This window comes from Hyaena hyaena, unplaced genomic scaffold (assembly GCF_003009895.1).
Source record: "Hyaena hyaena isolate Hyena2069 unplaced genomic scaffold, ASM300989v1 scaffold_6, whole genome shotgun sequence".
In the NCBI taxonomy this organism is placed as follows: Eukaryota; Metazoa; Chordata; class Mammalia; order Carnivora; family Hyaenidae; genus Hyaena; species Hyaena hyaena.
In genome coordinates, this window is record NW_024080638.1 from 6,572,995 (window position 1) to 6,585,582 (window position 12,588).

Here is a 12,588-nt window from a genome sequence, read left to right on the forward strand (position 1 = left end):
CTATTTCCCTTACTCCCAACCCTTGGCAACCACCATTTTACTCTCTGCTTCTGGATTCTACATATAAGTAAGATCAGTATTTGTCTTTCTATGTTGTTACACATGGCAGTGTCTTTGATACTGCAGCGATTCTAGTAAGTGTGTGGTGGGTAGTATCTCATTGTGACTTTAATTTGTATTTCCTTAATGTTGAGCATCTTTCCATGTGATTAATAGCTATATACATTTGATGAACTGTTCAAAACTTTTGCTTATCTTTAAATTGACTTACCTTTTTATTATTAGTTAAGATTTTTTATAAATTCTAGATACATGTGATTTGCCAGTATTTTCTTTCAGTCTTTGAATTATCTTTTCATTTTCTTAATGGTATCTTTTGAATTACAAAAGTTTGTAAGTTTTGATAAAATCTAATCCATCATTTCTTTCTTTTATGGTTCATGCTTTTTCCTAAAGTATTTCATTCTTTTTTTATGCTGTTGTGAATGGAATTATTGTCTTTATTTTTATTTTTGAATGATCTGTTCCGAATACATAAATATAATTTTTGTGTGTTAATTTTATTTTTTAATTTTTCTTATGTTTTTATTTTATTATTGAGACAGAGAGAAACAGAGCATGAATGTGGGAGGGGCAGAGAGAGAGGGAGACACAGAATCTGAAGACAGGCTCCATTCTCTGAGCTGTCAGCACATAGCTGGATATGGGGCTCGAACCCACGAACTGCAAGATCATGACCTGAGCCAAGGTCGAACGCCTAACCAACTGAGCCACTCAAGCGCCCCATATGTATTAATTTTATATCCTGTGAAAAACCAGTGCAGCCATCTGGCCCTGGGATTTTTTTGTGGAAAAATTTTAAATTATTAATTCAGTTTATTGTTATATATGACAATAGCTTTTATTTTTTTTAACAGCTTTATTGAGTAATTCACGTACCATACAATTCATCCATTTAAAGTGTGCAGTTAAATAGTTTTTAGCATAGTCACAGATACGTGCAACTGTCACCACAGTTACTTTCAGAACATTTTCATCACCTCAAAAAGAAACCCCACCCCCATTAGCTGTTAATCCCTTATCCTCCATCTACCTACCTTCAGTCCTAAGCAACCACCAGTCTACTTCTTGTCTCTATAGCTTTCTAATTCACATTTTCATATGAGCAGAATAGTATAACATGAGATTTCTTTGTGACTGGCTTCTTTTGGCATGTTTTCTCTTTAGCATATATTCAAGTTTAATTGTTTTTTATTTTTTTTAGTGTTTGTTTATTTTTGAGAGAAAATGAGAGTCTGAGTGTGGAAGGGGCAGAGAGAGAGAGAGAAAGAGAGAGACAGAATCTGAAGCAGGCTCCAGGCTTCAAGCTGTCAGTACAGAGCCTGCCACAGGGCTCGAACTCACAAACCATGAGATCATGACCTTAAAGTCAGACGCTTAGCCGACTGAGACACCCAGGTTCCCCTTACATTTCATTTTTGATGTAGCATGTATCAATACTTATTCTTTTTTTTTTTAATGGAGATGGAATTAATTTAACATACAGTTAACCATTTTAAAATGTACAATTCAGTGGCATTTAATTTAGTGAATACACAATGCTGTGCAACTAGCACTTCCCTTTAGTTTCAAAGCTTATTCATCACCCCAGAAAAACACTCCATACCATTTAGATAACACTTCATTCCAGCCTTCCCCATCCCCTGGCAACCATTAACATGCTTTCTCTCTTGCTCTCTATGGATTTGCCTATTCTGGGTAGTTCATATAAATGGGATCATGCAACAGGTAACCTTTGTGTGTAGCTTCTTTTACTTAGCATAATGTTTTCAGGGTTCATCTAAGTTGTAGCTTTTATCAATACTTCATTGCGTTTTATGACTGAATAGTATTCCATCATAGAGATATGCCATAACTAATTTATCCTTCCACTGTTAACAGACATTTGGGTTGTTTCCACTGTTTCGCTGTTATGAGTAATGCTCCTATGAACATGTGTGTCCAAGTTTCTGAGTGGACTTAAGTTTTCATTTCTCTTGTGTTGCTGGGTCTTGTGATTCTATGTTTAACTCTCTGAAGAACTGCCAAACTGTTTTCCACAGCAGCTGTACCATTTACATTCCTACTAGCAGTGTGTGAAGGCTTCTCTTTCTTTGCATTCTTGCCCTTACCAGCACTTGTTATTTTTGTTTTTGTTTTAATAGCCATCCTGGTGGGTGTGAAGTGATACCACATTGTGGTTTTGAATTGCAGTTTCCTAATGACTAATGACGTTCAGCGTTTTTTCATGTGCTTATTGGTTGTATGTTCATCTTCCTTGAAGAAATGTCTATGTCCTTTCCACATTTTAATGGGGTTGTCTTTTTTTTTAACTGTGATTTTTATTATTATTATTTTATTCATCTAAGAGAGACAGAGAACACAAGTGGAGGAGAGGGTCAGAGGGAGGGAGGGAGGGAGGGGGAGAGAGAGAGAGAGAGAGAGAGAATATCAATCTTAAACAGACTCCATGCTGAACGTGGAGCCTGATATGGGACTCGAACCCAAGATCCTGGGATCATGACCTGGGCAGAAATCGAGAGTCAGACATTCAACCCACTGAGCCACCCAGGCGCTCACCTCCCCCCCCCTTTTTTTTAATGTGTTTTAAGGATTCTTTATATATTCCAGGAGTGCCTGGGTGGCTCCTTCGGTTCAGCATCTGACTTTTGATTTTGGCTTAGGTCATGATCTCATGGTTTGTGAGTTCAAGCCCCACATCAGGCTCTCCACTGACAGGATGAAGTCGGCTTGGGATTCTCTGTCTCTCTCTCTCTTTCCCCCCTGTTCAAGTGCACTTTCTCTCTCTCTCTCAAAATAAATAAATATTAAGAAAAGCAACAACAACAAAAAGGACCTTCTCTATTAAAAATAAGAATTCTGTATACATTCCAGATATAAAGAAGATATTACTTATGAAATATATTATTTGCTGATATGTTCTCCCAATTTTGGGGTGATTATATTTTCACTCTTTTTTTTTTAATGTTTATTTTTGAGAAAGAAACAGAGTAAGGGCAGGGGAGGGGCAGAGAGAGGGAGACACAGAATCCGAAGCAGGTTCCAGGCTCTAAACTGTCAGCACAGAGCCTGATGTAGGGCTTGAACTCACGAATTGCGAGATCATGACCTGAGCTGCAGTCAGACACTTAACTGATTGAGCCACCCAGTCACCCCTATCTTTTCACTTTTTTGATGATACAGTTTGAAACACAAAAGCTTTAAATTTTGACCAAGTCCAATTTATCTGTATGTTTTATTTCATTTGTTGCTTGTGCTTTCGTTGTCATATCTAAGAATCTTTGTCAAATGTAAGTTTTAAAGATTTACTCCTATGTGGTTTTTTTATGAGCATATTTATTTATTTATTATTTTTAATGCTTCTTTATTTTTAAGAGAGAGAGTGTGTGTGACCAAAGGAGGGGCAGAGAGAGGGAGACAGAGAATACCAAGCAGGCTCCATGCTGTCAGCACAGAGCCAGACACAGGGCCTGAACTTAAAAACTGTGAGAGCATGACTTGAGCCCAAACCATTCATTACTCACTTAAATGCCTGAGCCACCCAAGCATCCCTGAATGTTTTTAGATTTAGCTCTCACATTTAAGCCTCCAATCCATTTTTTAAAAATGTTTTATTTATTTTCGAGAGAGATAGCACGTGAGGGGGGCTTGCAGAGAGACAGGGAGGCACAGAATCCGAAGCAGGTTCCATACTGTCAGCACAGAGCTGGAGGCGGGTCTTGAACACAAACCATGAGTTTGTGACCTGAGCTGAAGTTGGTGGCTTAATCGACTGAGCCACTTAGGCTCCCCAAGGCCTCCAATCCATTTTGAATTAATATTTATACATGGTGTGAAGTAGGAGCCCAACTTCATTTGTTTACATGTGGATATCCAGTTATCCCAGCACCATTTGTTAAATAGACTATTCTTTTCCCATTGAATGGTCTTGGCAACCTTGTTAAAGATTAGTTGACCGTAGATGCATGGGTTTGTTAAGCCCATAAATATATAGGTAGAATTAATATAGAATTACCATATGGGGTGCCTGGATGGCTCAGTCGGTTGAGGGTCTGACTTCAGACCATGATCTCATGGTTTGTGGGTTCCAGCCCCATGTGGTGCTCTGTGCTGAAAGCTCAGAGCCTGGAGCCCTCTTCGGATTCTAAGTCTCCCTCTCTTTCTGTCCCTCCCCTGCTCATGCTGTGTCTCTCTATCTCTCTCTCAAAAATAAACATTAAATGTGGAATTTTATTGATGGCATTTTGTCTTCAGACCTTATAAAATGAACTCTAAAGATGTTAAAAAAAATATTAAAAAAATTTTTAAGAAATACAGTATGACCCAGCATTCCCACACCTGTATTCAAAAGAAAATAGATACTCAAATATGTGTATACACATGTTCATCAGCTCTATTCACAGTAGCCAAAAGTTGGAAACAGATGTCCATTAACAGGTGAATGGATAAACAAATGTGTGTGTGTGTGTGTGTGTGTGTGTGTGTGTGTGTGTATGTTTGTATAATGAAATATTATTCAGCCATAAAAAGAAATGAAGTACTGATTCATTGTAGAATGTGGATGAACCTTGAAAACTTAAATAAGTGAAAGAAGCCAGACACAAAAGATCACATATTGTATGAATCCTTTTATATAATACACCAGAGAGGCACCTGGGTGGCTCAGTCAGTTAAGCGTCCGACTTTGGCTCAGATCATGATCACACATTCATGGGTTCGAGCCTCACGTCGGGCTCTGTGCTGACAGCTAGCTCGGAGCCTGGAGCCTGCTTCGGATTCTGTGTCTCCCTCTCTCTCTGACCCTCCCCTGCTCACGTTATCTCTCTCTCAGAAATAAATAAAACATTTAAAAAAATTTATGTAATACACTAGAATAGGTAAATCCAAAGAGACAGAAAGCTCATTGGTGATTGCCAGGGCCTAGAAGGAAGGGGAACTGTGAATGCATAGTGGATACAAGGTTTCCTTTTGGGGTGATAGAAATGTTTTGGAACTAGATAGAGGTGGTGGTTGTACCATACTGTGACTGTACTTAAATGCTACTGAGTTGTTCACTTTATTTTTTTCTTTTTTAACTTAAATTTTAGTTTGTTAAACATACAGTGCAATATTGGTTTCAGGAGTTGAATTCAGTGATTCATCACTTACATACAACACCCAGTGTTCATTGCAAGTGCCTTCCTTAATACCCATCACCCACCCATCTCCCACCCACCTCCCTTGAATTGTTCACTTTAAAGGGGTTGATTTGGGGGCACTTAGGTGGCTCAGTTGGCTAAGCAACTGACTTCAGCTCAGGTCATTGTCTCACAGTCCATGAGTTCAAGCCCCACATTGGGCTCTGTGCTGATGGCTTGGATTCTGCTTCGGATTTTGTATTCTCCTCTCTCTCTGCCTCTCCCCCACTCACACTCTGTCTCTCTCTCACAAAAATAAATATTTAAAAAATTTTTAAAAGAATAAATGGGTTAATTTTATATCCTGTGAATTTCACCTCAGTTTTTAAAAGTATATATTTTTATTTTTTTAATTAAATTTTTTTTTAATTTTTAAAAAAGTAACACGGAGCTTGAACTCACAACCCAAAAATCGAAAAGTTGCATGCTTTACCAGCTGAGCCATCCAGGTGCCCCAAAGTGTGTGTGTGTGTGTGTGTGTGTGTGTGTGTGTGTGTGTGTGTGTTTATTTTTGAGAGAGAGCACATGAGAGTGGGGGCAAGGCAGAGAGAGAGGAAGACAGAGGATCCGAAGCAGGCTTCTTTGCTGACAGCAGCAAGCCCGACATGGGGCTTGCCCAAGAACCTTGATAGCTTGACCTAAGCTGAAGTTAGATCCTTAACTGACTGAGCCACCCAGGCGCCCCCAAAAAGTGTTCTTTGGCCTTTACCCCTTCTTCTCCACAGAGGTGATTCCCTTCAGGTCTTTTGGTATTTCTTTCATTATTTAACTCCACATTTTTCAATATGATCGCATTTCTCAATGTTAGATGTATACTTACACTGTTTTGTTTAGATTCACGAAAGCCTGGCAGGTGAGATTTAAGTTCTCTTTATAGCACCTTGATTTTGCTTTACCTCCCCCTCTCCCATCCTCCCAATATAATTATATCACCATTTTTGCTTAAATCAATACTCTGTTTAAATAATTATGATTCTGGTGTAGCTTGCTGCTGAGTCGAATAGTATACTATTATTATGTTTCCTCTCAGAATTTTTCTTTTTCCTGGATATAAATAATTGCCCTATTTTTCCCCATTAGAATAGGTTTAAAGAAACTAAGCAAAATCTTCCTATACTCTCTTCCCACAGCCTTTTGATACACTTTTCCACAGTGCCAGTTGTGTCAGATTACCTGTCAGTCTACTTTTTTCCTGGAGCCCTTTGTTTTGTTATAATAGACAGATAGGCTCATTAAGCCTGCTACACAGCTGTGATCCTGGAAATTTTTTAACTCTCTCCTGCACTGAATCTCCTTTTTCCTGTATCTCATGTTCTTTCTTGGCTTACATCCTCTTTTGGTGGCTGAACACATTCTCCAGTAGCTTCATGAGAAAGGATACAGCAGAGGTAGTATTTGGCTAGAGTATTTGGTATTGTTTGGCTGGAGAGAGATTTCTGGGTTGAAATTCATTTTTCTTCAGAATTGTGAAACCATTGCTCCACCTTCTAAGATTACCACTGAGAATTTGATACTGTTGTTGCTCTTAATCTTTTGTATCTACCCTCTCTTTCCAAAAGCTCTGGAATCAGAATGCTCTCTATCTCTGTGGTGGTTTGAAATTTCACAGTGATGCAGGGTAGGGTGGTCTTTTTTTTTTTTCTTTCTTTTTTCATTTTCCTGGGTACCTGGTGGGCTCCTTGGGAATGGGTCTTATCTCTTTGATCTCTCAGTTCTCACTTTCTGGAGAAAACGTTTGATCTTTGATCATCTCTTTCTTCGGTTGCACATCCCTTTGTATAACTTTTTTACTTTTGGGGAAATTGATTCACCTTCCTATTTTGGCCTGTTATCTTTTTTTATATAGCAGGGAGAGACTTAATTTGGAAAGACTGGTTGGGGGTGGGGTGGTGCGTGGAGAGAGACTTTTGCAATGGGAGGTGGATGGTTGCAATAGAGAGTTGACTTCTGTGACCAGAAGATCTGCAAGTGCCTCTTTCCTTTTTTATTTTAGCATTATCTGTCAACTTTTTAGTTTCCAGGCATTCATCATTGTTGTCATTGTTTTTTTTTCTAATTTAATTTAGTTAATTTATTTTTTCTTTTCAAATTTTCATTTAAATTCTAGTTAGTTAGAGTTAGTTAGCATACAGTGTAGTATTGGCTTCAGGAGTAGAATTCAGTGATTCGTCACTCATATGCAACACCAGTGCTCATCCCAATGAGTGCCCTCCTCAACGCCCATCCCCCATCTACCGCTTCCCCTCCCCACCTCCCTCCATCAACCTCAGCTTGTTCTCTATCATTAAGAGTCTCTTATGGTTTTTTCCCCTCTCTTTTTTCCCTCCTTCTCATATGTTCATCTGTTTTGTTTCTTAAATTCCAATCGTTTCTTCTCTTACTGCCCCCTTCTACTCACTCAATCCCATTCCGTTCCCCTTCTGCTGCTTCTCTCCCTCTCATTTCCCTCTCCTACCCCTTTAAGTAGCTGCCTCTTTTTCCTTCCTCTTTCCTGTGCTTCATTCTTCCCCCTTTCTCTAGCATTCTGTTTTTGATACATTGACGTAATATCTTCTCTTAACAATAAGAATATGAACTATGGAATTTTTTATTTTTCATTTACTTTGTTTTACTTTTCTTCAGTGCCTGCATTTGTTTCCTCCAGATGGCTTTTATCTGTTTTTGTTTTTTTGTCTTCCATTTGATATCCATTCATCTCTTTAATTTAATTTTTAAATGTTTATTTATTTTATTTTTTAATGTTTATTTATTATTTTTGAGAGAGAGAGACAGAGTGTGAATGGGGAGGGGCAGAGAGAGGGGGAGGCACAGAATCTGAAGCAGGCTTCAGGTTCTAAGCTGTCAGCACAGAGTCTGGTGTGGGGCTCGAACCCACAGACTGTGAAATCATGACCTGAGCTGAAGTTGGACACTTAACCGACTGAGCCAACCCCTGTTTATTTACTTTTGAGAGAGAGATAGACAGTGTAAGCAGGGAGGGTCAGAGAGAGACACACACAGAATCCAAACCAGGCCCAGTCTGAGCTGTCAGCACAGTCTGACGGGGGGGCTCAAACTCACAAACCATGAGATCATGACCTGAGTAAACATGAGATCAGACACCCAATCGACTGAGCCACCCAGGTGTCCTCCCCTTTTTAAAAAAATTTTTTTTTCAATGATGTCCATTTATCTTTGTAGGCAAGGCTCCAGAGAGCTGGTTGGAAGCTGCATGTGTGTAAGTAAGGCTTGAGGACTAGTGGGTTCCACTGGAGGGTGACAGAACAGGGAACCAGTTTTTTAGCTCAAGGGCACCTAGATGTCAGTGATTCTAGGTTTCTCGAAGAGATAGTCTGTTCCTTTAAAGAACAAAGATCAGGGCGCCTCAGTGGCTCAGTCGGTTAAGCGTCTGATTTCAGGCTCAGATTGGGGCGCCTGGGTGGCTTAGTCGGTTGAGCATCCAACTTTCGCTTAGGTCATGATCTCACGGTTCGTGGGTTCAAGCCCCACGTCGGGCTCTGTGCTGACTACCAGCTCGGAGCCTGGAGACTGTTTCAGTCTGTGACTCCCTCTCTCTCTAGCCCTCCCCTGCTCACGCTGTCTCTCTCTCTCCTAGAAATAAATAAAACATTAAAAAATTAAAAAAAAAAAAAAGATGATGATTTCAGGCTCAGATCATGAGCTCACAGTTTGTGAGTTTGGGCCTCACATCAGGGTCTCTGCTGTCAGCACAGAACCTGCTTCAGATCCTCTGTCCCCGTCCCTATCCCCTTCCACTGCTTGCACGCGCTCTTTCTCAAAAATAAATAAACATTAAAAAAAAGAACAAAGATCTTCCAGTATCTTCAATGTAAATCAAAATTATCCCTTAATTTATCAATTTGTAAATTTTGCTATTTTAACATCACATTTCCATGGAATGGCGCACAGCTCAGTTTATTCATTAAAGTGAAAGAATTAGACTTGATTCTTTCTGTCCCTAAGCAATTTGTGCTTTGTAACAGTCCCTACATAGAATAATTTAAAGGTTTTTCTGTACACCTGGGTGGCTCAGTCAGTCAAACATCTGACTCTTGATTTTTGCTCAGGTCATGATCCCAGGGTTGTGGAATCGAGCCCCTCATCAGGTTCTATACTGAGCACGGAGCCTGCTTAAGATTCTGTCTCTCTCTCTCTCTCTCTCTCTCTCTCTCTGTCTCTCTCTTTCTCTCTTTCCTCCTCCACCTCCCTCTGACACTCTTCCCAGCTTGTGCGTCCATGCTCTCTCTAAAATAAATATATGTTTTTTAATTTTTAAAAAGAATAAAGGTATTTAATACGTCAATATATAAATACATTAACCCACACATTTTATTCCTACAAAGATCCTATCTGTGTGTGGCCCAGTGGAAGTTCACTAATGTACCAGACATATGTTGTGCCTGCTAGAGATGTGATATATATATAAATTGGCATAACATGGCTCAGAAAACTATAAATTAGAAACACCTGGCTTTGAATTGCAATATCGTCATATACAAGCTGTGTGACGTTGGGCAAGTCAGAATCCTCTCGGAGCCTCAGTTTTATCATTAATTCCATTTTGTACCAGACCTTGTACTAGCACTGGAATAAGAGTAGCAAATAAAAAGTTTCCTTCCTCTGTGCAGCTTCTATTTATTTTATGTTGTTATTAACTACAATTCCATTATAATACTCAGGTTTTACATCCTGGCATTTCTGTGGTTAAAATACTGCTAACACTTGTTATTCCTACCCTATATTTTTAATGATAATTTCTTAAGAATATTATATGCATTTACAGCATTTGGTTTTTTTGAATCTAAACCTGAAATGCTGAAGTTTAATGAACTATAAAAGATTGGAAAATTAACTAAAATAGATAGTATTTGTTTACTATAATTCATCTGAGGGTGATATACCTTTAATGTACTGTAACTAGTATATAAATGTTGCATCTTCAGCTTTTTTATATAATCTTTTGCTGATTGTTGTTTTTACATTCTCTCTCATATTATTATATATTTTTAACATCTAAGCCTAGGAATTCGGATTCCCAAGATACTGATAAAAAAATTATGGAATAGAAATTTGTGTGCCTCAAAGGTTTATAGAACTCAGGGAGATTCTTTTTATGATGCGTGTTCTTGAGGTGGTACATCCCTAAGGGCACTAATGGATGCTTTTCCCTCTCTCCTTTTCTCATTTTAGGGAAACTAAAACCAACAATGGCATTCATGTCAGGGAAATTGAAGATTAAAGGAAACATGGCCCTAGCAATCAAGTTGGAGAAGTTAATGAATCAGATGAATGCCAGGCTGTGAAGGAAAAGGGGAAAAAATTGTTGACTGCTAAGCTTAAAAAGTAAAAGGACTCAATAGTTAAAAAATCAGTTTGTTTTCTTCTCTATCATGTTATAAGAATATGCATGTTTGTTCTGAAAAAAAATAGAATTTCTATATCTATAAAGCTTGAAATTGTAATTAAGACAGCTAGCTAACAAGTTTCATTACATGGAATTCTAAGACAGTCTGCCTTTTGTATTTTGTGAGTTTTGCCCCCTGAGCTCTATATTTCATTCACCATTTTCTAGGAAAGGTATTATGAGCAACTAATCAGGTCCCAGCAGTAAAATTAGCTCTTTTCAACACTTCTTCCCATATTAAAGGACAATAATCTCTTCTAAATTTTTCAGTTTGGGATTATATACTAATGAAATATCTTATGATATTTTAGATTTTTATATACTTGTTTTAAAGAAGATCATCTACAATGCATTTTCACAGAAATCACATGAACTACTTAATAATACTATTTGTGAAGACTAATGAAACAAAAAATTTTTCATTTTAACTAGATTTCCAGGTATGTTACCTATAGTAAAATATTATTAATGTAATCCAAGTCATTATAGTATGTATTTTCTTTTTAAAGTATGTAAAAATATCCTAAAATAAAACAATTTCTCCCCTAGAAGTATGCATTTGGTCACAGTATTTTACAATGAGAACATTAGGTGCCTTGCTGGCTCAGTCGGAGAAGCATGTGACTCTTGATCTTGAAGTCATGAGTTCGAACCCTACATTGGCCGTACAGATTACTTAAAAATAAATAAATAAAAGCTTTTAAAATGAGAACATTATAATATGTGATTGTTAAGGGCTGAACTGCATGCTCCAAACTCATTTGCTGAAGTCCTAACCCCAGTACCTCAGAATGTGAATGTACTTGGAGATAAGGCCTTTAAAGAATTGATTAAGTTAGAAAGAGACTTTTAGGGTGGGCTCTAATTCAGTCTGACTGGGTTCCTTATAAGAAGAGGAAATTTGGAGATAAAAGACGAGGGAGGTACACACAAAGAAATGACCATGTGAGGACCAGCGAGAAAGCAGTCATCTGTAAACCAAGGAGAGAGGCCTCAGAAGAAGCCCTTCTACCAAGACTCCTGTTCTCCAGAACTATAAGATTTCTGTTGGTTTAGCCACCCAGTCTGTGGTATTTTGTTATGGTAGCCCTAGCAAACTAATATAATGGTTTGTTTTTCTTTTTTTAAAAAGCTAAGGATTAAAAAAAATAAAGCCCTTTCCTTTCATTTTAATATGTTACAAATCCTTGCTCAAGGATGCCTGGGTGGCTCAGTTGTTTAAGTGTCTGACTCTTGGTCTCGGGCTCAGGTCATGATCTCATGGTTTATAAGTTCAAGCCCCACATGAAGCTCTGTGCTGTTTGAGATTCTCTCTCTCTCCCTCTTTTTCTCTCCCCCACTTGGGCTCGTTCTCTCTCAAAATAAATACACTTAAAAAAAATACTTGGTTGTGCAATTCCTTTACTTCTCATTGTTCATTCTCTAATATTATGGAGCTTAATTCTGGCATTCCATAGAATCATAATATTAAAAGCATTTAATCTATATTGTACAAATGAGAAAACTAGATCAGAGATGGGAATAGACTAGCCCAAAGCCAAAATTAACAATCCCTATCCAAAAAAAACCTCCCAGGATATTATCATTGAACAGAACCTGAAGACTTTACCTCCTCATTCAGGAAGTCCATATGGATTGCCTTTGGGGTGGCACCCTCACAACTCCCTTTACATCTGCCAATCATTTCTAGCTACAGGAAGATCCTGGTCAGATGTTGCCAGCAGCCTCATTTTCTGCTGAAGTTTATTAATGTTTTTTAATGTTTAGTTTGAGGGAGAGAGGACAGAATGTGAGTGGGGGATGGGCAGAGAGCGAAGGAGACACAAAATCCGAAGCAGGCTCCAGGCTCTGAGCTGTCAGCACAGAGTCCATTGCAGGACTCAGGAACCTGGAGATTGTGACCTGAGCTGAAGTTGGACACTTAACTGAGCCACTTAGGCGCCCCTC

The 12,588-nt window shown here is 38.5% G+C and overlaps 1 protein-coding gene across 1 annotated transcript in view; it reads left to right on the forward strand.

The window, feature by feature from the left end:
- HSDL2 (hydroxysteroid dehydrogenase like 2) overlaps nt 1-11,520 on the forward strand; it is a 68,253-nt gene extending 56,733 nt beyond the window's left edge. The window contains exon 11 of the mRNA XM_039240858.1: nt 10,428-11,520. Within this exon, the coding sequence (XP_039096789.1) occupies nt 10,428-10,540 (113 nt within the window). The 3' untranslated portion in view covers nt 10,541-11,520. The remainder of the gene's footprint in view (nt 1-10,427) is intronic.
- Nucleotides 11,521-12,588: the final 1,068 nt, after the last annotated feature.